The 27,811-nt window shown below is 41.2% G+C and overlaps 2 protein-coding genes across 5 annotated transcripts; one reads left to right on the top strand and one right to left on the bottom strand.

Moving 5' to 3' along the window:
* Positions 1 to 446: 446 nt before the first annotated feature.
* zbtb40 (zinc finger and BTB domain containing 40) lies at positions 447 to 12,347 on the top strand. 4 transcript variants are annotated; one of them, XM_033626650.2, is made up of 12 exons: positions 447 to 545; positions 1,224 to 1,414; positions 2,580 to 3,013; positions 3,154 to 3,353; positions 4,645 to 4,858; positions 5,077 to 5,448; positions 6,437 to 6,643; positions 6,927 to 7,091; positions 8,314 to 8,528; positions 8,617 to 8,773; positions 9,878 to 10,116; positions 11,925 to 12,347. In XM_033626650.2, the coding sequence occupies exons 2-12, from the start codon at positions 1,263 to 1,265 to the stop codon at positions 12,138 to 12,140; spliced, it is 2,571 nt and encodes an 856-aa protein (XP_033482541.2). In that variant the 5' UTR covers positions 447 to 545; positions 1,224 to 1,262; the 3' UTR covers positions 12,141 to 12,347. The 4 variants fall into 4 exon arrangements, with proteins under 4 accessions (XP_033482541.2, XP_033482543.2, XP_033482542.2 ...); XM_033626652.2 differs by lacking the exon at positions 447 to 545 and having other exon boundaries at positions 1,253 to 1,385; XM_033626651.2 differs by lacking the exon at positions 447 to 545 and having other exon boundaries at positions 1,319 to 1,449.
* A 2,694-nt stretch (positions 12,348 to 15,041) lies between these two features.
* cyb561d1 (cytochrome b561 family, member D1) lies at positions 15,042 to 25,710 on the bottom strand. The gene is made up of 3 exons (XM_033626653.2): positions 24,621 to 25,710; positions 23,195 to 23,232; positions 15,042 to 20,210 (listed from the first exon to the last, which is right to left on the bottom strand). Exons 1-3 carry the CDS (start codon positions 24,775 to 24,777, stop codon positions 19,704 to 19,706), a joined length of 702 nt encoding a protein of 233 aa, XP_033482544.2. The 5' UTR covers positions 24,778 to 25,710; the 3' UTR covers positions 15,042 to 19,703.
* Between the last annotated feature and the right edge of the window lie 2,101 nt (positions 25,711 to 27,811).

Below are 27,811 nucleotides of genomic sequence, written 5' to 3'. Positions count from 1 at the left end.
TAAAATAAATAAAAAGAATAAAGTGTCTTAAAAGAGGGTTTTTTTCAAAATACAATTTGAGGGACTTAAGCCTTATTATTATGTTTTTTATTGCTGATATGTCTCAATTAAAGGGACACCACAGTTGTTTTTAAGAGATCTTAACAATCTGCATTTATGTAAGTAAAATTGTGCCTGTAAATATAGTAGCTAAGTTTATCAAAGTATTCAATCTTTATCTCCTGCAAAAAAAATAAATAAAAAAAATAAATAATCCTAAAACAATGTTATTGTACTGGAAAGTTGGGACTTTGTTTTTTCGAGCACAAGCACATGTGCGGATTGTTCCCAAACAAGTTTACAACACGAGTCCCTCCAGTGCTTAAAAAAATTATTTGTCATGCTTCCCCCTTTTAGTTTTTTTTTTTTCGCCTAACCGGAAACGTACCCATTTCGTTGCCGTACCACCTGTCGCCATTTTCAAAACGGCTAATCTTTATTGCGCGGAGCAGAGTTGTTCAGCAGAGGAGTTTAAATAAAGAAACGGATCGTTTGAATTATTCAAGGTAAAGACATCCATTGACTGGGAGCTGCATGCTGGATGGTCGTCAGGGCTTTTTTTTTTAACAATGTAACTGCAAATGTATCCCAATAAGTTTCACTGACTGAACATTCGTAACCTTTCCTAAATTACATTAGCATCCCGTGCTAAAGCTAGTGACGGATAGCCTGCCACTGCTGGCTACCAATATTTGTAAATATTGACTACAGACCCGGGGAACCTCAGTTATCATAAACCTCAGGACACAGCCGTCTGCTTGTAAAATGTGGACCAGTTGCTTTGTAATGTGGCAAAGGCAAAATGTCTCCCAAAATATTATCTGAAATACCATTTTTTTTATTGGCTAAATTCCATTCATATGGGAAATAAATGAGGTGTTTCTCATTGATGCAGACACACTCAAAGAACATTAGCTACTTGAGCTGTCTTATGAATAATTGTGATCCATGTACTAATCCGGCATACATTCAGTGCATAAAACCTGCACAGTAACGTTACATAAGCACAGTTTGAAGTGAGACCCCTGACCCCCTCCCCCTCCCCCTGCTGTAACTACAGTAACGTTATATGGAAGCTGGTAGCATGCAGATAAGTGCAGTAGGAGCTTTTTGTTGTTTGCTGAGAGGAGAAAAAAAAGACTGTCATTTTTCTGAATTTGACATGCAGTTCTCTCCTCAAACAGGAGAGCAGAACATTCTGCCCCTCCAGACCATCAGACAAAATGATGGAGCTACCCAACTACAGCAGCCAGCTGATGCAGCAGCTGTGGGCGCTGAGGAAAGAAGGACACTTCTGTGACTGCACCATCCTGGTGGGAGACAGCCCTCACCGCGCACATAAACTGGTACTGGCCGCCTCCAGCATGCTCTTCAGGTAGTGTGTGCATGGGATTGGAAGATGATCTGCAGGTGATTTATTTGGTGGATTTGGAATTCATATTCAGCAAGTCATTTCGAATTAACTCCCAGGAACAGTCTCAAACTATTACTGGCAACTCGTCGAGCATGAAGGATCTTTCTTGATCATGCGTTTAACAGTAGTCTGATATGACACTTTATCTGCCATCTGCCACTTTATTTCATTTAACACTTTGTCTGCCATTTTAGTCACTTTATTCATCTGTTGTAGCAATTTTATTGATGTAGCAGTTTTATTTTATCTTTTATTTATCTATCACTATCTTTACATTTAATGTCTTCTCTTTAATCTCATTCTAGTTAATGTCCTTTGATTTTGTCTTGTGCTGCTGTGATACTTGAATTTCCCCCCTGGGGGATCAGTAAAGTATATCTTATCTTATAAAAGAATATTTCAAATCTTAACTCAAGCTTCAATCAGTCATTGTTTCTAGAGCTTTCAATTTCATCTCACATTCTTTATGCATGAAAAATGCTTGTAATTGGACTTTAAGATTGTTTTGTCAAAACAGTTCACAAATACTTGTGGGCAGGTTGTCAGGTTTCATATCTTCATGCCTCAGCTGTTTTCAGAAAGATATTTTAGTGATTGTTTCAGTGTAAAATGAGGAAGCTGGTCTGGCTGGTGGGCGATGCTTGGCATTCCGTCTGACTGTATCCAACATGGCAGCTGGGTCAGAAACTTTCTCATTTACAGTTAAACGGTACACTAAAATATGTTTCTGAAAACATCTGAGGTAAAGAACAGTCAACGCAGTAACAGAATCTTGATTCATATTTGATCAGCACTGCCTAGTTTGACAGTTTTATCATAGTCCAAGAACAGTGATTGACAGAGACTCCTCGGCTCTGATTGGTTGTTTTCCCTTCAGCCACGGTAGATTCTAGCCATAGGAGATGAAGGAACATGATTTTTTTTTCTCTCTTTGTCTCATATAATACTGTGAGTATGTTGTAACAGTTTCAGCAAATATGATAAGAAGTTATTTCATAGCACTGTAAAGACCAATGGGTAATATAAGGAAAGATGACTTGTAATGGGATAGCTGGAATAGTTTGTGACCTGTGACTTCTGTTAAATGGGAACTTGACAAGAATAAATTGATCTTCATCTCTGTCAGGTCTCTCCTGGATGGCTCCGACACCATCTCCATCGACACGACCATGGTTTCCTCGCAGGAGTTTGGCTGTCTGCTGGACATGGTCTACACTGGCAAGCTGCCTCTCGGCAAACACAATGTCAGCCGCATTGTCGCCGCTGCAGACAGCCTGCAGATGTTCGACGTGGCTGTCGGATTCAAAAACGTCCTCACCAGCCTTGTGAACCAGCAACCTGCAGTCCCAGTCCTTTCTACACAGACTCCGAGTCTCACAGTGATCAACAAAGCACAGAGTACAAACCCTGAAGGTTCAGTTTCACCAAACAGGGACAACTTGACTTCAGACAAAATGGAGCTTAAGCCTGAGCTGGAGAAGGAAGACAGTCAAAATGGGTGTAAAGACGCAGAGGAACCAGCATGTAAAAGAACCTGTGTGGAGCTCTCTCAGTCCTCAGGTCAGTTTCAGCAGCTTGTCCGTTTTGGCTACCGTTGTTCAACCTAATACAATCCAGTCCAACAACCCTACAATATACAACACAACGTTGTTTTACAATCTCTGACTGTACTCCATGTTTTCACACCTGTGTATACACAGAGCCTGAAGAGTCCCAATCCTCAGAGAGGGTAGTGGAAGAGAACAATACAACGGCAGCCGAGGTATCGAATGGGCCTGTGTCAGCGGCTGGTCTTCTGGAACATTCCTCTCAGCTTGTGGAGCTCCTCGCCAACATGTCATCTGTCCTGGAGCTGTTGAGCCAGGCAGCACAGAAACACCTGGATGAACAGGAGAGACAGGTAGAACAGAGTTAAAGGTACCCTGTGGGGTCTTCTTGTAAACAAAAGTAGTTGATGATGTTCACTGTTAGTCACCAAATCACAGGGTATATATCTAACTAATGTATGTAAATACACAAATAACTTTAGTATTTTTTAACCTGGACCCAATCTTAGAACCCATCAGCTATCAGTCTGACAACAATAAGCTTCTTGGAGTGTACATCTGGGCCGAGACCTCCTCTTCCGTGTGCTGCTATTTCGGCTTATCGCTATAGACAGATATCGCGATATGAATGCAGATAAATTAAAAAACAAAACAAAAAAAACCCGTCCATTTTCATCCTCCCATCCGGGTCTGGGTCACGGGGGCAGCAGGCTGAGCAAAGAACCCCAGACGTCCCTCTCCCCAGCAGCACTTTCCAGCTCCTCCTGGGGGATCTTGAGGCGTTCGTAGGCCAGATGAGATATATAATCCCTCCAACTTGTTCTGGGTCTACCCTGGGGGCTTGCACCAGTTTGACGTGCCTGGAACACCTCTAACAGGAGGCACCCAGGAGGCATCCTGATCAGATGCCAAAACCACCTTAACTGGCCCATGACTATAGGTGAAGGTCGGAACTTAAATGGACTGATAAATTAAGAATTTTTCCTCCGGCTCAGCTCCCTCTTCCCTGTGGCGGTCTGGTGCAAAGGCTACAAAAGCTAAACAGTAATTTTATCATCATATAACTGAATGAAGGATCTGTTTTAACCAAACCAGAGTTGATGATTGTTGGAACAGTAGAAAGACAAACCAAGATGGCGTCTGTGATTTTTATTTTGTATCTGTTAACTTTGAGTTAAGTGTGATAAAATTCCTGCTTATTTAATTGGAGTCTGGTGGCTTTGTCAATAGTGATTTCGGGGCTATTCCTAAACAAGAAGGATCTTACTGTTTAACATAAAGGGCTGTTTCTGTAGGGATCCTTTTCATAATGTTGTCAGACACATAATAAGAATCTGAGCCTGTCAGAGGCAAAAACATGCACTCTTAGTGGACATACATCAACATTGTGCGTATGCCCAGGTGGTTATATTGCAGCCTGTTTCACTGCTGCCAGTTGCAGCCCTCTCTCTCCATTTACTGGACCAATTTCAGAAACTGTTGTTAAGTCACTCAGACACAAAAACATGGGAAAATAGAGGCCAGGTTGAAAAATACTGAAGCTACCCTTTAAGACCTTAAATCTAATAATAGCTTCAACAGGTTTTATGTAGGTAATATGTTTTTTAGTTCTGTAAAATAAAGGGATATGTCTGCTCCTGTCAGATTGTGTGTCAGTGCTGTGAGGAGGCAGATCCTAGCTCAGCACTGAAGAACCTGATGAGCAGAGTGAAGGAGGGGCAGCTCAGCGAGGAAGCACTTCTCAATCTGCTCCGGACTGTTGAACAGAAAGCTCCTAACTCCTTCCCTACACCACTGCTCTCTTTGGTGGAAGAGGTGGAGAAGAACACACAGGAGCCAGAAAGAGACCAAACTGAAGGTAAAGGACACTTTGTGACTGTGTGAGTGGATATCTTTTCTGCCAAGTATAGATGCATCTCAAAATGTCAGCCTTAACAAAACAAAACAAAAATCCTGCTTTCAGTTGACCATTAAACCAATTTATATTTTCAATACACAGCTGCCATGTTTATATCTTGTTACTGGGGTAATGATAATAGTTCAAACATTTTTTAACCTTTTCTCCATCTTTTACAGTTGACTCAGAAAAGCAGGACAGTAGCGGAAGTGAAGAAAAGCAGGAGGAAGAGGAAGAGGAAGAAACCATTAAGGAGGAGACTGAAGAGGACGACAAAGTCAAAACTGCTACGACAGACTCTTCCTCCCCTTCCAAGCCTTACTCCTGTCGCTGGTGTAAGAGGGGTTTTGCCTACAAGTGTCGAATGCTGGCCCACATAAAGCGCTGCCCCATGTCCCAGGAGTGTGAGCAGCAGTGCCCGGAGTGCCCGGAGAAGCTGGCCAACCAGCGAGCCCTGCAGCGGCATCGGGCCGAGGCTCACCGCAACACCACGCGAGTGAAGAAGAAGGTGGCCTGTGACCTCTGTGGGCGAACCTTTGCTCACCCATCAGGTGAGAATCGCTGGTCAAGGCAGAGAGAGTAATGCAGGGAACTCACGCTATGTTTGTATGCAACACAAATGATAATGTTATACACTTCAACTGTGACACCCAAACTTGCAGGTCATGGTGGTGTTTTGTTAAAGGGACAGTTCACTCCCAAATCAAAACTACATATTTTTCCTCTTACCTGTAGTGCTATTTATCAGTCTGGATTGTTTTGGTTTAAGCTGCAGAGTGTTGGAGATATCACCTATAGAGATGTCTGCCTTCTCTCCAATATAATAAAACTTGAGCACTCGGCTTGTGGTGCTCAAAGTTCCAAAAATACATCTGAAAAAAATCAACAGCAGTGTCTCTTTCCAGAGATCTTGACCCAGTTACTCAAAATAATCCACAGACCTTGTTGTGAGCAGTTTCATGTAGAAACTATTTTCTTTCAACTGAACTACACCCACCAACCGTATCACTGCGCAGAAGGAAGAGTGCATCTTCTGCTAGCTCACCTAGAACCACTGAGCTTGCTAACGTTACAACTCAACTGGGGAGGATGCCATTCATTTTTACACCTCCCGCTGTCACCAAGCCTCTTGTCTATGATGGGATGCACGCTTCCTTCTGCGCAATTGGCCGGTGTAGTTCAGTAGAAAGACAATAGTTCCTACATGAAACTGCTCACAACAGGGTGGCAACAACTCTATGGCGGATTTTTCCAACACTCAGCAACTCAAACAAAACAATCCATAGTTATAATTAGCACTACAGGTCAGAGGAAAAGAGTGCATTTTTGATATTGGGTGAACTGATTCTTTAAGATTTCACATGACATCAAGCTAAAATGGCATCACCTGCATCATTCATACTTCATCAGTGATAGTTTGGCTACCACCTGATTCGTAATATCCAGACATATTTCTATACAAGATGGCCTTTATAATCTGACACTTGTTAGTCTATAAACTGTATTCTAATGCTTTTGCTCCCTCTTGTCACATTTCAGGCATGATTTACCACAAGCGCACAGAGCACTTTGAAGAGAAACCGTTTGCTTGCGAGGACTGTGGCGCAAAGTTCGGCGCCAACTCGTCTCTGAAGAACCACATGAGGCTGCACACGGGAGAGAAACCTTACCACTGCAAACACTGTGACATGAGCTTCAGCGTGGCCGCTGCGCTTGCATACCACACCAAGAAGAAACACTCTGAGGGTAAATCAAAAATCACACACACACACACACACACACACACACACACACACACATTGATGACCATATAATCCTGATTATTATATCACTGACTATCTCATGTATGTAACTAAAAAAATTAAAAATCTAAATGTTTCCAAATCTTGTGTGTCACTGATGATAAGTTAGCCTGAGAATTTAGTCTAAACTTTGTGTTGTGATTTGAGAAATCTCCTCTTAGCGATGTCTTTTTTGTCCAGTCGATTCAGTCTGTGCACATTCAATGAGTCTTTTTTTGTGTCTTTAGGAAAGATGTATGTGTGTCAGTATTGTAAGGCCGTCTTCGCCCAGTCCATTGAACTGACCCGTCACGTGCGAACACACACTGGTGATCGGCCTTATGTGTGCCGAGAATGTGGCAAAGGTTACAGCCAAGCCAGCGGACTCACCGTCCACCTGCACACCTTCCACAGTAAGAATACACTCACACATTAGTGCTGCATTGTGGGGTTCATTCTTACGTGTTCATTATTTACTGTCGATTAGAAATGATTGAGTTCAGCTTTGATAGTGTCCTTAAAGTGATAGTATGGATTTTTTGAAGTGAGGTTGTATGAGGAAGCCCTTATCTGTACTCTCTTCAGAGCCACCAGACATCATTGTCAAAAACAGTAATTTTAACTCACTGAACATAGGAGCTGCTGGACCGTCGCTGCCTAAATCAGATAGTTAGTTTGTGTTATTGTGGGCAGGTGCAATGCAGTATTTAGCCTTAAGTTAGCATAAAGTGATTATCTTTTTAGTTGCACCTGACAGGCGTAATTCAGGTGGAAATAGTCCAAGGATTAAAGGGATAGTGCACCCAAAAATGAAAATTCAGCCATTATATACTCAACCATATGCTGAGGGAGGCCCTGGTAAAGTTTTAGAGACCTTACAACACTTACGGGGATCCGAGGGGGGAGTGGGTAGCAGCACAACTGCGCACCTAATGGCTGATGCCGACCCAGATTCAAATGTCCAAGAACACATAATTGAAACCATAAAATATCTCCATACTGCTCGTTCGTAGTGATCCAAGTGTCCTGAAGCCCCGACATAAAAGTTGTTTGGAAAAACGTCATTTAAACTCTGTTTTTAGCCTCATTGCTCACACACACACACACACACACACACACACGTCAGCGCAGTGTACACAGAGGCAGTCAGAGCTGCAGGCTACAGTGAGGCTAAAAACAGAGTGTGTCACAACAAGTGTTGTGAGGACTCTAAAACTTCACCAGAGCCTCCCTCGGCATATGGTTGAGTAGATAGTGGCTGAATTTTCATTTTTGGGTGCACTATCCCTTTAATGCCCGAGGACAGCTAGGCAGCTGAGTAGGAATAATATCAGATATAGTTTGTATAACCTTTCACCAGATAACACAAACAAACTAACTGATTGAGGCAGTCATAGACCAGCAGCTCCCGTGTTCTGTGAAGTAAAATGACTGTTTTTGCTAATGGAGGCTGATGGCTTTGAAGATAGCAATATAACGGCTTCAGGTCCCTGTCAGGGAGAGGGCTGTTGGACAGCAAGGTAAAGTGGTGAAAATATTCTAAATTTAGTCCACAGCAGTACATTGCTTAGCTTCCGTGGCAATCATGTAACATAATAATGTAATAACGATGGATTTTACGCCACTTCCTGTCAGATTTGTCGGAGCCTCATGACTGTCAGAAGTGTTGTCTCAGCTTCGCCTCGTTGGAGGAGCATCGCCAGCACATCCAGGAGTTTCACCCAAAAGAGTTCCACAAATGTCCCACCTGTAATAAGGTGTTCACCAGCGCCGCCCTGCTGGAAAAACACAAGGGCACACACACTGGAAGCAAGCCCTTCAGCTGCGACCTCTGCAACAAATCTTACCAGGTAGGATGAGGTTGTTCAGCTTCAGAGCTCTGAGGTGGTTGTCAGTTTGTCCATTATTTTATGTATCTGTCTCTCTCTGTTGCTGTAGCAACTGTCAGGCTTGTGGTACCACAACAGAACCAACCACCCTGATGTGTTTGCTAACCACACACGGCAGCTCAAGACCCTGGTTCAGTGTGATGTCTGCTTTAAGTTCTTTCCCAGCGCTGCCACTGTGGCCAAACACCAGGCTGCTGAGCACCAAGGTGAGTACCACACAGGCCTGAGTATAAGATTCAGTACAGGTTCATATTAAAAGGTAGATAATGGCACATGGGCCAAATGTGGCTGTGCACCAAAACAATTTAGCCTCAAGAGAAATCTCAGAAATCTTTGGCTACATCTCAAGTTCAAGGTATGTTTCAGAAATCTACTGGGGATGTCATTTAAATACCAGTCACATATGTGTGAAATAGAAACCCATGTGAAGAGCAGAATAATAGAGTGCATTGCTACCGTCTTTTTCTTCATTGTGAGCAGCTGTTCAACAGCTACTGCTGAGGACACTTTGGACATCTAAGGAGAGATGAAGAACAGATGAAAAATAAAACCAACAATTTGTTTTAACAACACCAGAATATACTTGAGTTTAAAGGACAATTCATTTCAAAACATTTCCAAATTTGTTTTAAATTAATTTCACCCTAGCAACTTCAGTAATGAAAGACTTAGGGTGCTTTCACACATAACCTGTGTTGTTCGCTTCAGTCGAACTCAAGTTTGTTTGCCCCCTAAGTGCGTTCATTTGGGCAGGTGTGAACACAGCAATCGCACTTGGGCGTGCACCAAAACAACCACACCAAGACCTTCTTGAAGAAATGGTCTTGGTCCGGTTACAACCGAACTCTGGTTCAGTTCGTTTGTGGTGAGAACGTGTTCCGACCTCGATCTGAACCAACTGCAGTCACATTACACATTGTTTGGGTTAAACATGAGCATGTTACAGTCCGGGAGGATTATTAATGTGCACCTCCTCCTGTACTGCCTTGATATGCACATTCAGCACATCCAATGCATCAAAACATTGTTTTCTAGTTGGAGCCGCGCCTCGTTTTCAAACTGTATGGTTTGACTAAAATGAACAATGACAGCAATAGTCCACGATGAGAAGCGCTAAAATCAACCTGCGTAAGTGGCCCACCATTGTGACATTAGAAAGTGTCACATTTATCTTGCAAGTGTACTCTTCTTCAACATTTTGTTTACTTCCTGGATTTTTCCTGCATGGAAATTCTGACCAATCAAGAGCAGCTTTCTTGCACAAGCTCCTCATTTGCTGTCTTTACTGATCTTGTTTGTCACTTCTCCAGGCTCAGCAGCGTCCGCGTTGCATTGTCCGTACTGCCCGGCTGTGCTGGGTGGGGAGGAGGAGATGCAGGAGCACGTCAGCAGCCAGCACGTCAGCCAGAGCAGTGAGGGGTTCAGCTGCCCCCTCTGCTCCCTGGTCTGCTCCTCCCAGCTGGAGCTGCAGGAGCACCTGCTCGCCTGCCACATGGATGCCCAGGAGGAGCAGGAGGTCAGAGAGGAGCAGGCCTCCACCTCCCACACAGTAAGGAGCTCTACTGCTGCCCTCAAGTCAGACAGGGAATATAGCACACACAAGCTTCCTGCAGGCTGTGCAGTCTCATCTCTCAGCTGTTAGAGACTGAAAAATATTGTCCACCTCAGCTCAGATGACAAATAGTAAGAGACAGTTGGTTATTAGGTAGTTAATTAAGTCATTTATCAGTGGCATTGTCAAACATTAGTGATGTTATTTGCTTGTTATATTTCATAATTATACTTAATTATTATTACAGTATTAGTTGAAATAACTTAGTTGTTTTATGATTGGTCATACAAACTATGCAATGTGAAGACATCATTTTGGCCTCAGGGAATTTAACATATACTTTTTATAGACCAAGGGATTAATTAATTAAAATAAATATTATTGTATATTTTGCCTGACAACGTTCACATTTTACATTTCTATATACTGAGAAATTGCACAGCCCACCCACACACTGGGTCAGTACACACTTCGCCCTTTGACTACTTAAATTACATATATTTGTTAGTTTTATCTTTCATTAGTTATTGTACACAGCCTTAATATTGTGTCACTCTGCATTTCACAACACATGCAGAATGAGCATGTGAAAGATAAAATCTTTGACTCATAAGTTTTTAATTTAAAAAGAATTATGCCATCATGAAAATGATTTTAAGCTGCAGCCTGATGAAATAGCACTAAATGAAATCTGTAAATACTGAACCTGCACAATTAAGTGAACACACTTTTTTGTCTGTCTACATTGACTTGATCTAAATTGATGTTATAAGAGTGCGCTGCTAAATGGATGGAGTAGTCTTTTAAATACCAAATCAACACCGAATCAAACAGGGCAGAGCACTGCTGCTGAAACTTTGAAGCAGTTCCCACACTCCAATCAGTGACATCACTACAGGTGCTTTGATCAGGTGATGGAAAAAATCTGCTTTGACAACACTTATCAGAGTGTGGCCAAAATACAAAAATATTTAAAGTTCCAACTAGCGGAGCAGTGCACTTTTCCTTTCTGGAATATTTTTGGCACTGCTGTCGCAAAGATAACTGGATTGCTGTCTGTTTTCCCCAGAGCCCAGCAGCTACCAACAACACAGGACGCACTGCATTTTCGTTTCCACAGTTACTTCGGTTGCTCCACAGTCGACCGTTTCTGCTAACAGCAAAGCAAGTAACTGCAAAGTACTTACACTGATACTCTTAAGTAACTGGAGAAAAACAAAAGCGCTATCCTCTTCCTGTTTTGGTCGTGCAATGGTTGATACACTTCCTTTGTGCTGTAAGTGTAGCCTTTAGTTTCCCCAAGAGATTGTACTCGGTGGCTGCATAATGCATAATGAATGCAATGCGAGGGTGCCATTCCATGTTCCCATTGGTCCTTGAACTCCTTGAAACTTTGTGAATTTTCAAGGTGTGAAAGTTTTTGAAAACAGACATGAACAGACATGGGTCATAGGTCAAGTGTTTGAATTGATATGTTTTGTGCAAGACTAGAAATTGTTCTTTTGATATTGTCTGCCATCATTGTAACACAACAAGCTGTCACTATAAACAATCCCAGTGTTGTTACAGTAATTAACCCTAATCCGTGTCTCAAACTATGCCATGTTGGGTCCTTGAATTCAAGGGAATTTGCCCTGGAAAGTCATTTAAAGGTCCTTAAGTTTAAAGTTTAACATAATGTAAAAACTCTGGTCATTATTCTGTAGCCACTACATTGTGCAATCAACATTTACTTCTTAATTATAAGTTAGAACAAAAAAACTTGTCTGCTTCCACTTGAATAAACAACTTTTCTGTCCAATCAGGTGATTGCAGCAGATCCAACAGGCAGTGAGGAGGCGGAGTCAGTGATCTCTGAGGAGCAGGCACAGCTGGCAGCTGCCCAGCAGGTGTTTGTGGCTCTGTCAGGTGGACGAGAGGGTGTATCATCAGCGGAGGTGGTGGAGGTCAACATGTATGACCTTCTGAACAGCTCAGTCACCTTCATCTGTGAGGACAAACCTCCAGGTCCTGACTCCTAACCACAAACTTTGAACCCTTGACGATCACTCTAGACACTGAGCAGTTTTACTGTCTCCTTTGATCATGGACACAGCTACAACACAGGCTAAACTGACATCATCCACAAGCTAAGGACTCTTTGTGGTGTGGGTTCATATTTAGTCACCAAAATCTTTTCTGTGGTAGAGCTGTTTTGATGTTTTAATTAAATGTGGTGATAAAATGTGTTTCATTTTAGTTTATATGCAGAAACCCAGGTTGGTCTGTAAGGGTCGTGCCCAAAGAGCACAGGAAGTTGCTGACCTCCCTCAGGCTGCCTCGTCTATCTCTCCTTCAGTTACTATACTTACCACACAATGACCCCCTGGATACAGACTGTGCACATTCAATTGAAGGTGATGATTTGGAGTGTGAAAGTTCTTGACCTTGGAAAAAAGTTGTCATGGACAAAATGTTTACCAGCTTTTTGTTGAGCTTTTATCCGAAATTCTGCAAAGTGTTCACTGAGTAAGACAATGAACACACGTTCAAAGTGATGGTTTGAAAGTGTGTTCATTGAAGGATAAGGTTTGCTGCATTCTGTATTTCTCATATAGTCAACAAATCGGGTGTTTAGTGCTGCCGGAGCACACCAAAACGACGCTTCACCATTGTTTGGCACCCTATCCCTCCCTACTCCTCTCACTCAATACTGGACTAGTTTCAAAAATTGTTGTACCTATTAGTCACTTAGATACAGACATGTGGGAAAACAGGGTCCAGGTTGAAAAATACCAACGTTACCCTTGAAAAGTTGCTGGCACTAGCCTTTGAGCAGCACACTGAATTAAATTATGTTTCTCAGTCTTTAATTGGCAACTATTAACCAGTTAAGACAAAAAGGCAACAAAACATCCTTTCATTTTATAGTTATAGATGACTTATGTATATGAACTTGCCAGTACAGGAACAGGTTACATAACCTTCGAAACGAGCTACAACTTTGTCTTGCATGTGCATACGTGTCATAGGTGTGCTATGGTATTTAAACAAATAGCACTGCGCCCCTGCAACAAATCCCATGAAAAGACCAACAAAGTGTCTGTATCTCTGACTTCACAAACAGCAGGAAACAGTTAATTTGTCAGTGACTATTTCCAGCTGTGGATTTATCCACATTTGCTACTCGAATAGTGCAGTGTTTCTCAAATGGGGTTTGCACACCCTAGGGGTACTTTGGAGAATGTTTTGTTTTTAAATGTTTATTTAAAAAATATCAGTCATGCATAATTCCTAAAATAATATCACTACATTGTAAGTGCAACTTATCAAAAAAATGCAGTTTAATGCAACAACAATGCTGTCTTAGTGTAACTGCATGATGACAATAACCTGCTTTGCTATGAATGTAAGTGACAGATTTGAGCTGAGGTATTTCAGTGTTTTTCACTTACAAGGTTGTTGTTTAGTAAATCAGATGCTGATGGCACAGCCCTGTGTTGTACCTCTTCATATAGGCTTTTTTTTCCTACCAAAAATGTTTAGCACTGGTCACTTAAAAAAATATATTTTAAGGGGGGTACATTACTGAAAAAAATTCAACAATCACTGTTCTACTGAGTATTTTTGTGCAACAAGGCAGTGTATGTGGGACTGAGTCAAAATAAACGACAGTGTGCGTGTTCATGGTAATGAAGGATTTGATGAGTTTTTAATAGTTTTTGGACAACAACGGCGCTCTATGGTACAAAGGAAGAAGATATTTTAGGCTTTGATACACAGCAAATACTTGTCAGCAAATACATTCATTATTGATTTGGGTCTTTTCATGTGATTTGTAAACATAGACTGGAAAAAATGATGGACATAGCCACTGTGACATCACCCACTGGTTTGTGGACTCCTGTTTTGAAGCCTTGAGTTTGGCATTTTGGCCGTCGCCCTCTTGTCCAAGAGGGTGGAGGTGACCTAACGTTAGCTGCTAGCTTGGTTAGCACGATGCATTTACAGCTATGGTTAACTGTTATACTGCTAATGCTAATTTTTGCAAGCAAAAATGGCTTCAAACCATTAAACAAAATGTACCTAACAGAAAAACTGAACATCCAATTCCGTAGGGGGTCTTTGGGTCCAACCAAGCTCTGAACAAGACTTTTTAGACCACCAAAACGTCACAACTAGCTTTCATGAGTTGAAAACACACTGAAATAGCAACAGATACGGTTAAGCCTATATTCTGTGAATCTGGGGTTACTCCATGGTTGCATTATCTAACCAACATTGTCGCTGTGGTAGCGACTTGTCAACAGACTTCACCCACCTGTCACTTAAAGCGGCCACACTCTAATTACACATAACTTTAAGCTTTAATAAAATGTAAACGGATGTGTTATATAAATATCCATCCACCATACAACTGTCATGGATGAGGAAATGAATTACAGAGATCAAAACAGTTTTTTGTACGAGGTTGTAAACATGTTTATTTCAGTTGTAAAGTTGGGCATTCTAACATGGGGGTCTATGGGGGTTGACTCGCTCTTGGAGCTGGCCTCAAGTGGCCATTAGAGGAACTGCAGCATTTTTGCACTCTGCGTTGGCTTCATTTTTTTAGCCCCGGAGGTTGCTACTTGTTTGTAAAAGATAAGAAAAATACATAGAATATTGGTAGACTTATCCTTGGATTTTTGAAGCATAAAAGTAACGTAAGGCTGCATTGCATTCTAGGTTGTTTTCCACTACTGAAGGGGTAGAGGCTGGTATCACTCTTCTATGCTGGAAATCTTTGATTGTGAAAATGACAGCTCAAGAAAGTTATTTCTCCTCTGATGTAGTTTTCTGCAGTCTGAAACATGAAATGGTTTGTCACCAGTTTAAAAAAAAAAAAAAAAGGTATTTAAGGGTGGCTTTGCCTCATTAGAGATAAAAACAAACACTACAAATTCAAATGTAGATATTTGTTTATTACAGAAGGTTCACAGGCAGCAACCTGCTGACAAGGATTGGATAAATATAAACCTACAACTTACATTCTGATTACCTCATTAACACTCTGAACAGACTCGTAATGCAAAGACTTGAGTAGCACGTTGAACACAGAACACGTTTATTTGTGAGCGAGTTGTGCTCAGTAGGACCAAAAAAGGTAAAGAAGTTACAAAATTCACACTAAATCTGGAATTATGATTTCCACTCCCTCATCAAGGCAAAGTACTTATACTTTTGTACATTTATTGCAGTACATGTTTTCATAAATCACATAGAAAATTGCTAACAAAAGCAGGAAAGAAAAAAGTTGAGAAAAAAAATCTTCAACTTATCAGTAGAAACCCTGATTTTCATGAAATACAGCTAAAAGGTCAAACCCAGTCTGCAAATGAACTCATGGAAGGTGTATTATTTCCTGGTTTTCTTACAATTTCCCAGCATTAAGTGCAATCTACATCTGATGAGTGCTTTTGGAGGACAAAGATGTGTTGACTTATCTTTCAGTATCTCATATTAAAGCTGTAGTAGGTAACTTTTATTTAAAAAATAGCTTTTGTTATATTTGATGAAACTGTCACTATATCCTGACAGGCAGTGTGGCAGCTTGTTTTGAAAGTCCTAGAAGACCATTGCAGTAATACAGTCGTACTAAACAATTAATGTGTAAAAAATCTGGTTCTTATGGCCCCTCCTAGTGCTCCTAATGGCATTTTCAAGAATCTAACACACTTGAACGAAAACAACCAATCAGAGCAAAGGAGACTATGCTCCCACTTCAGTGCATATCTTCAGAAGGAGCACTGCATACACAATGGCTGAGAAACAGCCACGAGCAATGAAAAAACTGCCCATTCCTCCTTTGCAAACGACAGCATGGCAAATACGAGTAAAGAGAAGAAGACTGTTGATCTTCAGTGGAAGTGAAAGCAGGCTTTTAGTCAATGGTCTTGTAATTTTTACTTGTCTTTGCTCTGTGCGCTGTTGTTGGCTAAACATCCTGTGCACAAGCAGTGGTTGACATGATCAACAGCTGGATTAATGACTTCCCCTGGCTCTGATTTGTTGTTTTGGTTCAGGTGCAGTGGATTCTTGCAAAGGCCATTAGCAGCACTAGGAGGACCCAGAGGAACCAGATTTTGTTTTCACACAATATCTAATGTACTACTGTCAGGATACAGTGACAGTTTCAGCAAATATCACAAAAAGTTATTTTTATAACAGTTACCTACTTCAGCTTTCACGACACAGTCGATATCACTGCTTGCAGTCTGAGGGCCATCCAATGATTTATAATCGACTTAGTATTATGTCAAAAAGGAAACACCACTACGGATTTATATTTGCATAAGCTGCCTAGCAGTGACTAATAAAAAGAGGTTGAGGCAAGGTGCTGGAGGATCAGTACATCCAATAGGTCTTTGTGCATCAGGTTTAATAGGTCCACATTCATCTGTCTCACCAGGGTCTCACCGAGTGTTGTCCTGATTATTGCAGCTTAAAATAACACAAACTGCAGCTGCTTTTCTAGAAAACTACCCGCTTCAGACTTTTATTTGCCCTGAATTTGGCCTGTAAGGTCGTGCTTCCTCCCGTGCTGTGTATCCTTCCCAACAAGCTCCATATAGAGTATCAAATGGTTAGTTTGTTGGTAAAAATAGTTGTAGATTGGTAGAAATGTATTAGTAGTTTGGTGAGATTTAGAGGAGGCCAGGTTGTTGAGACCAAGTTGAGATTTATTGACCTTGGCTCTTAACAATCGTTCTGAATTGGATGGAAAAGTGCAGGGATTGGCTCAGTTTTCAGGTCTTCTGATAGGGGATTGGTTTATTTTAGTACGGTTCCTGGAGGAACTGATTGATGACATATTTGCTAGAAGAAAGCTTGTGCCTTTGGCCTTGTATGACAAAGCAACACGTGAGTGAGTGCATGTTCATTTTTCCCATTGATTATAAAAGCAAACAAAACACAGAGAGCATGGCTAACAAACAACCACTTAAAAGACAGAAAGGGGTCACATGTTCATAGTGACAGAACTAGAGGTGCTACATGTAGATTTTCAGGAGTCAGTTAGGTTAGCAATGCTAGCATTTTTATAATCAAATGAGGCATCATCGAGAAAACCATTTCCTAACACCAATGATGATGCTAAAGCTGATGTTTTTCGAAGACCACTTATTTTACAATCAAAATCTAAAGTTTTTAAAGAGCCATAACTCAGTTTCCCTGGTATCCCATAAGTTTCATATGCAATGGAAACGTTCAACTACTCCAGTAAATATGACAAACCTTAAATACGACTTGGCAATGGGAGAACCTTTCACAGCTGGCCAACAACGTCATTAGCCGTTGATATTTGGTTGAATTTAAGTTGTGACATCAGGTAACCAGAACTCAATGTCAGAGCAACGTCTAATGCTAACATCAGTTTGAAGTAGAATATCCACATTTAGTTATGAGGTATGGAGACTAAAACCCAACATCTGCGATACGTCATACTGTTAATGTCCACACAATATGAAATTCTAATGTCATTAGACAGTAAAAAATATCATCAATCCAATTTTCATTCCAACCATAATTTAAAGTCTGTCGGACGTAAGAGTTTGACATCTTTCTGACGTCAAATTAACTTCCAGTGCCAGCTGTGTTTGCTCAGCTATGAGCCAGAGAGCTAATGTTATGCTAGCAAGATTCACAGTCAGTAACACTGTATATAGTTGAAAAACAGTAAATGTATTTTGACAGTATGTTTAACAAGACTAGCTACCTATCCAGCCATGCCATTGTCCCTAAAAAACAATATTAACAATACAATGATCTCATTTGTTTACAACCATTGTAGTGCTGTCTCGACATCCCTGTGGCTCTCTCTGCTCTACTAAATTTGAATTGATTAATTTTTGTGGCCAATAAGGAACAGAAGCACTCTGCAGCAACATTATGGCTAATGTGTTAGCGAACAGTTGTATCAAAGAGCAACATAAGCATTCATTTGGAGTGGTGTTTGTGTCCATCTGATGACTCCACTATTCACTCTCCTTTTAGCTCTGGTTTGGTCACCAACAACTCCTGAAAAAAAATATCCTGCTTTAGCCGCTAAATGCTCCACTGTATTCACCAGCTGCGAGTGACCACTTCCACTTTACGTGTCGTCATTTGATTCAATTTTAATATTAAGTTCCTCCGGAATTTGGCAAAGGTTTGCAACAGCTGATTGTCAACTGTCTCCGTGAGCCGCTCTCTTCCTGCACTCTCTGCCCTGTTAGTACAAACTACCACAGCACATTATGATCTCATCACAACTCGTCATATTTTGCCCTTTGCATAGAAGCCCCGCAGCAGCAGTTAACCTCTGACTCCTAACCTTTGTAGTTAAACCTGTTATTGGACATTGGATAACGTTAGTTGTGTGAACTGTTGGCTCTGTCACTGTGTGTGTGGGACTCGGTCCCAGGCACAGAGCTCCAGTCCTGCAGCAGTGAGCTAGTGTCACGATAAACAGAAAGCCATCAATACACTGCACGCAACTTAAATGAGATTTTACCTGTTTAAGCAGTAAAGTTGCAGTGGTTGAATAAAATTGACAGATTGTGCAGAATCACAGGGATTGGCTGAGTTTGCACAAATTATTGTCATCGCAACATCCTGGAGGGAATATTAGGAAATACTTATTGATGAAATTTTAATGCTAAAATGCTACATGTAGCACCTCTAAGCAACAAAGACAGACACAACACAAAAATATCATAAATGAATAAATAAATAGAATTTACAGGCTGGTGCAACAATCCACAGCACCTTCATCACTAAGGCTGTGTCCTCACACAAACAGCAGTAGGTGCTTCAGATCCACTCAGAAACCAGTCTATATACACTATCTTTGCGACTTTTGTTTTCATTACATACCAAGTGAAAATATTCCTCTGGGGATGCAACAGATGAAAGACGTTTAGGTGTCAGCCAGCTCCAGCTATGGGATTGCCTCCAGTACATTTTCAGTTCCAAGCATGTACACTTGGCATGATAGCCCACATATGCATAGTGTCATCAGATTCTTTGACAGTTTATTATTTCAGCAGGAGTCAGAGCTTGAGGATGCCAAAGATGCCAAAGTCAAAGTGTTTTAAGTTGCAGTTCTTCTACTGGCCACTAGATGCTGGCTTTAAGAAAACTGTGAATTGCTGAGTCCTTGAGGTATCAGAGAAATTAATCTGAGTGCACAAAGAAATCATTTGATTTGAGGGTACAGACTTAATGTTAGTAAACACAGATTATCAAAATCAAATATGGTGTTTTTGCATGTCTAATCTCAGTTTCCTTCAGACTCTGGCCTTTTGCCAAATGAAGAATTTCTGGCTCCACCTACTGACAAAGATCTTGGCAAGCAGTAAAGTCCAGGCTACCAAACTTCTCTTCAGATACTTGCAGTGAAAGACAGACACCCATGTTTTCACAGTCTGTGGGACGACCAGCAAGCTGTTTGCTTTAGTTGTTGTCTCGTCAATGTTTTAGCGGGGTACTCTTGCTTCCATCTGATTCTCTGAGCTTCTGTGCAAAATGTAAATCCAAAATGACCACCAAGTGAATAAAGCAAATCTGCTTGTGCTATGTGTTTCCTAGCTGGTGATCTTCTTGCGGGGCAGGTAGGCATTAGTGATCTGGTTCATCACCACCAGGGCGGGGAAGAGGGGCAGCAGGAGGAAAGCCCACCAGGCTGTGCCTTTCACCGTGGCCTGGAACCAATCTGAGAACATGGCCGAGACTACGGTCACTGTGGCCAGCAGGTAGACCACTAGACCACAGGTGGCGTGGTACAGCTTCAGCCTCGGTGGAGAGGAGGAAAGACGCAGCAGCTTTGGGAACTTCACACAGATACCGCAACCCACTTGGAGCACGGTGGCAGCCAAGGTGCAGATGCCCAGCAGACTGTGCCAGCTGACCAGGTGGGGAATCTCGGACACGTTCTTGCTGGCAACCATGAAGCCCAGCCCAGTGGCAGCAGCTATCAGGACCAGACCCTGACAAAACCAGTGGAGACGGAGTTTACCCTTCCGAGATTTGAAGCAAAAGGGGGATCCTTCAGCCGAGAAGAGGAGGATGCCTTCAGTCATACACAGGCAGTACTGCAGAAGGAGACGAAAGACAAAAATGTGTTAATTAAAGCTACAGTAGGTAACCTTTTCGTAGGAAATATGACAACACGTTATAATTTATAACTGTCACTATATTCTGACAGTAGTACATGAGGCAGATAAACTCTGAAAATAATCATGCTCCTCTGCCTCCTCCCGGTGCTCCTAATGGCATTTGCAGGAATCAAGAAAACAACCAATCAAACCCCGATCAGTGGGCGGGGTTTCGTTTTAGCTAGAATGTTTTCAACATGGAGGGCCTTTCACGGGCTACGTTTTCTAAAGCCTAAAAATAGAGCAAAGCAAAGGTGCAGAGGCGAAGTGTTCTCTTAAGACACAGACAAAATTAAACTGCCTACCCCAGCTTTAAGGTGTTTTCTTCCCCCTTTTGCAGTAACATTTGTAGTGGGCAGTCACCACTCTGTCACTATGAGACCGTCAAGGCATTGCACAATTGAGCTGTAATGACTATGTTGCACAGTAAGTCTGCTCGACTGGTTTGCATTGTTTCACGCTTGACTGCTGCATAACTCCTTGTCAAAGCAACAGCCTATGGTAGGTGTGTTTCAATATCAATCAAAAAACATTTTCTTATTAAAAAAGGCAGCTAGTGAATAAAACTTTGGAAAACAAACATTGTGGACCAGACTTAAGCAACACTTATGATTTAAATAAAGTCTGACCCCAGTGAGAGACCGGCCTTTTTTACACAGAGATCGCACTATAGGGACGCTACGAAGTCCCTTCTCCACGCCGCCTTTGCTTTTTCCACACAGAACCAAAGAAAGCTGGCATCGTCGCTCTCCTGTGTAATTTTAGACAGCATGCCAGCATCACAGGAGCAAAAAAAGGGCGTGGCGGGCATGACGTGTAACACAACAGCGTTGGCCTCTGGTGTGACATATAACATATTTGTCAGCACTGTTTGTAAACAATAATAATGGCATAAACATGGCAATAACATTAATTTACCGTCTCTGTTATATGGCGGCTGATCTCATCCTCTGCTCGGAAAGCAAGGAGCTCCAGACCTCATTGTTTACCTAATTAGCAAACATTTTTGCAGTTGCTTTTCTTCCATGAGTTAGCTGATAACTGCTATCAGCTACTTTTTAAATCACTCCCAGTTGGTCACATGCATAACACACCACCAAAACATCACACCTGTCCCACCCATGGTCCTCTCCTGCCGGCTGTTCCTTTAACACGGACATCAATTTGGCGCTGCTACTACCTCCACTGCTGGCTTAAAGGTGCTGCGATCGTACCCTCTATAAAGAACGGCGAGGCAGAATATAAGCATGAAATTCCTGCCTTAAACAGGCTGCATAAAAGGGGCTAAAGAGAGTGTGTGTGTGTGTGTGTGTGTGTACGTGCCTAACTTATTTGCTCTTTGGGGACACACTTTAGACCATTTAAAAAACAAGCGTGTAGGATTTAGTGGCATCTAGCTGTGAGGTTGCAGACTGCAACCAACTGAAACTTCTCCCATGTGAACTACTGTGGCTGATGCAAAAATACAAATGGCAATACCTCGAGCCAGTGTGTGGTTTGTCCATTCTTTGCTATTGTAGAACAACATGGCGGACTCAGAGGAAGAGGACCTAGTCTGTATGTAGATATTAAGGGTTCATTCTAAGGTAACTAAAACACAACAATTCTTAATTTCAGGTGACTAAAAAGTAATGAACAAAAGCTCTGTGCCTAGTTTGGAAAAAGCTGATTTTTGGGTCAGTAGTTGAGGTTAGGGTTAGGTTAAGGTTATAGTAGTGGTTAGGCAAGTAGTTGCTAGGGTTAGGGTTGGGCTAGGTAAATAAGTAAATAAATGCAAAAATAAATGCAAATCGATGTAATGTCACCAAAAGTGACATAAGCAAACTGTGTGTGTGTGTGTGTGTGTGTGTGTGGGGTTTGTTGGTTAACAAAGTGAGCAGTGAGTCATAAACAGGCTTCTGTTGAATGTGCTTTGAATTAATTTCTGAGGATGAAAATCTTCACATCGATCAAAGACATTCAGCTCAAAGGGAAGAGCTGTTTCTGACAGGAGAGGCACGATGTTTGTACAGTAAGTTATCACGACTGACACACTGTGATGACGCATCGTTTCCAATCATCACTGCTGTACAGCCATGAGCCGTGACAGAGAAAACCCCACGTCTACCTGCAAGCTGTCCTCTCTAACATGTTCTAGGTCACTTTGTAACACAATAGCCGGCGCAGTGATGCAACACAGTTGTTCAGTGTTAGCATTCCCTCCTCCCAACCCCTCCTATCTATTATTCACAGTGGAAAGAAGATGGAGACACAAAAGACTGGAAGGTGTGAGGGTAAAGGTATGCTGAATGTTTACAGGAGAGTTAATATTCAACTCATGCACTCTTGAAATCATATACTGTAGTCTTATTTGATGATGGTCAACCTATAACCTATATTTTATCAGTTTTAAACACATTACTGTAAACGCTGCTTGTAGTAATATGTTAATCAATGTGCCATTCCCACTGATAATTGATCTACATAAATCAATGGTATTTATGTGCCTGCATATGTCTAATTAAGGAGGAAATAAAAGCCAATAAACTCATGTCAGGTCCTGTCTCTCCTGGCATGGGTATTTTCTTCTTGCGATTATGAGAAAATGATGTAAGTATGAGATAAAAACTATGGTGTTTGTCTAAGCATTTTGTCATTTTGTCTGCAGGGTAGGTTGGAACTTGTGAAGAAGAAAGACCCAAGTGCACAACCTTAAAAGTGTTTGGTTGAACAGGAACTGTCAGACAGACTGATAAAAGCTACACACTAACTTCAAAACACTGACAGGTTTAGCTACAGTGAAAAAATGTGCAGCCAACTGCATGCGAGCTAAGACAAACTGAACACATTATCAGATCTGGATTACTGATGAGAAGATAAGACTTTGTATTGTGTGTGTGTGTGTGTGTGTGTGTGTGTGTGTGTGTTATATGCAAACTTACTGCAACAGACATACACACTGGATGCCAAGAAAACAGACCTGGAAAGCAGAGAAACACCAGTGAGCATCTTACAATTCAAAACTATGCAAAAGAAAAACATTGAAAGTTGGGAGTTCATTAATGACAAAACGGCTGAGTGATCACAAAACTAATAATGTTTCTAGATCTGAGCAATCAGTGAGGCCTCAGTAGGGCCTGTTATAACCTTTGCTTGCTGTATCCAGTTTCTATTGCTTGCATGCAAACTGATTACCACAATGATTATCAAATGAACCTGATAACACAGCTGAAGGAAACAGCAGGAGTACATTTAACATTGGCTGCACACTAAATCAGACAATAGTTTGTGCTCTACCCAAGTGACAGAAATGAACATGCTTCTCAAGCGTGACAGTTTAAGAAGCTGTTTCATCACTTTTTCCAAATTTAACAGTTGGCATTTATCATTAGACATTTTAGAAATGGCACAAAGAGTCTAGCAAAAAATCCAGAGATGTACTGGTAACTGAATAATCAAAATTTGCGACCCAAATAGAGGGCAATAGAAACATTACACAGTAAGTCTTCAGAGTAACATTGAAGAGATTTACACCTTTAGTAAATATCCTATTAAGTGTTAAATATCACAAACACTGATCCAGTAACACTCTAAAATTTGTTGAGGTAGTTATTAGGAGGAGAATACATAATAGTTCATTACTTTATTTATTGATTACTTTTCAGCTGTTTAATTTGTAAGTTTCTAATATTAAAAATCAGGGGTGTAGGTTTTGTTTAAACATTAGGAAGGGACATATGAAATGGGGGATTCAGTTCAATTTTATTCATAAAGGCTTTACAGAATACAACATCCCTCTGTCCTTGGACCCTTTCAGCGGATAGGGATTTAGGCAATTTTTGAGCTTTAAACACTTAATTTTCTGCATTCTTGTTAATATTCATGCACCAATTTGTGCATTTTTCTGCATCAATTTATGGTGTAAATATCTTTAATTGTGTTGTAATATGAGTCATCTGTTATTTTCATGTTTTTACTGTGGGTAGGACAAGTGCATATGTTCTAAATATTGAGGGGATTGTGTCCTCTGCAACCGACCCAAAATCTATGGCTATATTAAAAAAATATCAGGGAGAAAAAAACTAAACAAATAAAACTGCATTAATCTTAAAGGCCCTTGTTACACATTTTAAATTAGGCTCGTGGTCTTTTTCATAAATTAAAAAATGAATTAGGCTATTTTCAATTTAATTTATTCACATTATAACACAAACATAAAGCAATGAATTACTCGAGCTTTAACAAATCATTCCTCCGAACTATGGCAGATTTAATGAAAATGTTGTTCTCTTTTGGAGAATAAATATGAGTAATAAAGACGTGTTAGGGTCTGCGGTGGTGTTTATCCAAACATCATGTATCACTCACTGGTTCCGGGTCTGGACAGCAGGGAGATGATGAGGGTCAGGCCCAGGCCGGTGACATGAGCCGCTATCACCGCCGCCCTCCGCAGCCACACATAGAACCAGTAGTCCCGCATCCCCAGCCCCTCTCCCACCGGGCTGTACTCCACATCAGACTGCATGCTGCTGAGCCACCTGCCGGGCTACCTGCAGACTCTGGGTGCGCTGAAACGGAGAGACGCGCCGTGTATGCTGTCGGGACACTGCACGAGCTCCATAATCATTTAGTTAGGAAGGAGGAAGAAGTGGACAGCTTTGGGATAGATATGTGATCCGATCAGCATGTAGTCAAACCGCACACAATGACAACACATTAGACTTCCGGTATGTAGTTTTTCAAAGTCCGCGTCCAGGTAATAATACAGCACCTTCATTCTGGTTTTTGCAGTGAGGTTATAACAATCATCCTATTGGCATAAATTAATAAATGTAAACTATTCAGTTGTAAAAGGGTGTATTATCACGCCAAAAATTTCACTTGTACAATAACAGTAACAAAACAGTTGGCTGTATAGTTCCTGCGGTCCTGTATCTACCCACGGTGGTTACATTTGTCTCCCAGTCCTCGAGTTCACATGGACAGTCTCAGCGTTTGTGTGTCCACCTGGTTAGCGAGTAGGCTACTCGTTTACTAGCGTTGTTTACAAGGAAAAAAACTTAACTTCCAGTCTAAGTCTTGGCTAGTTTGCGCCAGTTTGACGAAACAAAAGAAGCGGTGGCTGTAATTCCTCCAGAGCAAATGCGGTCCGACTGTGGATTAAAAAGCAGGCTGGTTGTATAGAGACCATCAGGCGTGGGAACCGTGCTGCCCCTCCTCGGCTTCCATACATTATCTGACAGGCTTGACAGGTTGTTCTCTCGCGGTCAGCTGGCTGTAAAACATCTCCCGTACACTTCCCACATCCTCTACGCAGCCGTTTGGTGTGACCGGCGGTCTCAGTGCAGAAAAAAGATAGTAAACAGCTTTCACAGCTGTTGCTTGCCAATATTTGGGGTTTCACTTCCCGGTTACCGAAGAGTAAAAGACAAGTGAGATGCTTCATTTCTATTTCCTGCTTTTCCAGTTAGTCCTCGCTTGGTATGTAACGTGGGTTAGATGGCAGTCTGGCTACCTCATCTTAGCGAGCCCACACCTGCCAATAGGACTCTGTTCCTCTCATGTATTATACCATTAATGGTATTTTTCACGTGCTATTATTATGAGCTAAGGGCACTATCAACCAGAGGTGGAACTGAACTGGCTATTTCCATTCTTATCACCACACTAAAGGACAAATCTGGAAGAAAAAGTCACTTTTAAGAGTCTCTTCAGAAAAATTACCTTCTTTTTTTTTAGTAAGTCATTGCTGCCACTGTTTTGCACTGGTTTGTATCATAGACCATATACTGCATATGTCTGTGGTTAGCACAAATGACATGAATTGATTCTCTATTATTTCTCTATTACATGGGAACACCACCTGTTATTTCTATGGTCTAGGAAAGTTCAATCAATATTTGTGAGCATGAGCTACTCTCTCAAAGCCAGAAACCAAAGATGTCAATCTAGTACTTGTGATGTCATGGAGTATAAGGTCTGGAGCTGCTCCATAGGCAATGGATGAGTCTTCTACTGTTATTATACACATATGACTATTGTCACACATGAATTATACTGCCAGATATTAATACATACTTTCAACATATTGTACCACAGTAGCCAGAACTATAATATTATTACTTTCAATAATGTTGTTGTAAGTTACTGTCATTACCTGCATCTCTCTCTCTCTCTCTCTCTCTGTCTCATTGTGTCATACGGATTACTGTTAATTTATTATGCTGATCTGTTCTGTACGACATCTATTGCACGTCTGTCCGTCCTGGAAGAGGGATCCCTCCTCAGTTGCTCTTCCTGAGGTTTCTACCGTTTTTTTTCCCCGTTAAAGGGTTTTTGGGGAGTTTTTCCTTATCCGCTGTGAGGGTCATAAGGACAGAGGGATGTCGTATGCTGTAAAGCCCTGTGAGGCAAACTGTGATTTGTGATATTGGGCTTTATAAATAAAATTGAATTGAATTGAATTGAATGTTGTGGACCTACAGAATGTTTGGTGTCTTTTTTGTACACAAATGATCTTCATTCTAGTGTAGTATTCTCAGTTCTGAAACAAAAAAATGTACCCAAATACACAGAACACTGCCCTGGGTGCTCTTAACGTCATCTCTAACATCTTTCTCAATTCATTGTCTTTGGAGCAACTCCAGACTTTTGACATCACAAATTTGAGTTTTAGCACTCTAGTTTTTGGATATGAGAGTTGTTCTTTTTTTCTAATATTTTTGGACTGTCTTAGACTGTAGTAATAACACATATGAATTTTGAGAATGGGTGTAGTTTTCCTTAAAATATCGTTTGAAAAAAATTAAATAATCACCACCTAGTTGTATGCCTCCACAAACCAGTTATGTTGCAGTTTACATCCATGTCTGTCCAGACTCATATGTATCCGTGACAGTAGATAATGCTTCAAACATGTGTGTTGCTGCAAAGAAGCTAGATATTGTAAACATGGATGCTTCACACATCTACAAACCAGCAGCACAGATCTATACAATCAGCAGTTTCAGGGTGGGCACCCAAGATTAGTGTCGCCAATTCACTATCTTAACCAAATGTCTTCCCTTCTGTTTCCGAGTTATGGTGTTTAATGAGGGCCAAAAAGTGTTTTTGCAGAACATTGTGACGTCACCGTGAAGATGACCTCTTCGATATAAAATGTCATCCCTTCATCGTTTGATCCTAGCACACGTTTGTGTGAAATTTTGCCATAATAAGTCTATGAATTCTTGAATCATGGCCAAAAACATGTTTTGTGAGGTCACAGTGACCTTTTGGCTCCAAAATCTTATCAGTTCAATGTGAGTCCAAGTGGACATTTGCGCCAAACTTGATGAAGTTCCTCAAGGCGTTCACAAGAATAGGATCAACATATGTAGTGACAACCCCAAAACATAATCCCTTCAGCAACAGCTGTCACAGGCGCAGATGTTGATGTTCAACATATCCTGGAGTGGTTTCTTTATTTTAACGTTCATCATTTTAACCTTTTCAAAGCAGCAATACTAAGCTCCTATTCAGAGGACACGGTTATATGTTGAGATGTCCAATTGTTCTCC

This window comes from Epinephelus lanceolatus, chromosome 1 (assembly GCF_041903045.1).
Source record: "Epinephelus lanceolatus isolate andai-2023 chromosome 1, ASM4190304v1, whole genome shotgun sequence".
Lineage (NCBI taxonomy): Eukaryota > Metazoa > Chordata > Actinopteri > Perciformes > Serranidae > Epinephelus > Epinephelus lanceolatus.
The sequence above is the reverse complement of the archived record's forward strand: the minus strand, read 5'-3'. Positions and strand labels throughout refer to the sequence as shown.

What these genes read in the sequence shown, in the direction of transcription:
- zbtb40 (XM_033626650.2), top strand. Translation starts at nt 1,263, where the DNA reads ATGATGGAGCTACCCAACTACAGCAGCCAGCTGATGCAGCAGCTGTGG. An exon ending in AACCTTTGCTCACCCATCAG is followed by an intron (nt 5,449 to 6,436) that starts GTGAGAATCGCT and finishes GTCACATTTCAG; the next exon opens with GCATGATTTACCACAAGCGC. An exon ending in CCAGGCTGCTGAGCACCAAG is followed by an intron (nt 8,774 to 9,877) that starts GTGAGTACCACA and finishes TCACTTCTCCAG; the next exon opens with GCTCAGCAGCGTCCGCGTTG.
- cyb561d1 (XM_033626653.2), bottom strand. Translation starts at nt 24,777, where the DNA reads ATGCAGTCTGATGTGGAGTACAGCCCGGTGGGAGAGGGGCTGGGGATG. An exon ending in GCTGTCCAGACCCGGAACCA is followed by an intron (nt 23,233 to 24,620) that starts GTGAGTGATACA and finishes TCTGCTTTCCAG; the next exon opens with GTCTGTTTTCTTGGCATCCA. An exon ending in CAGTGTGTATGTCTGTTGCA is followed by an intron (nt 20,211 to 23,194) that starts GTAAGTTTGCAT and finishes CTCCTTCTGCAG; the next exon opens with TACTGCCTGTGTATGACTGA.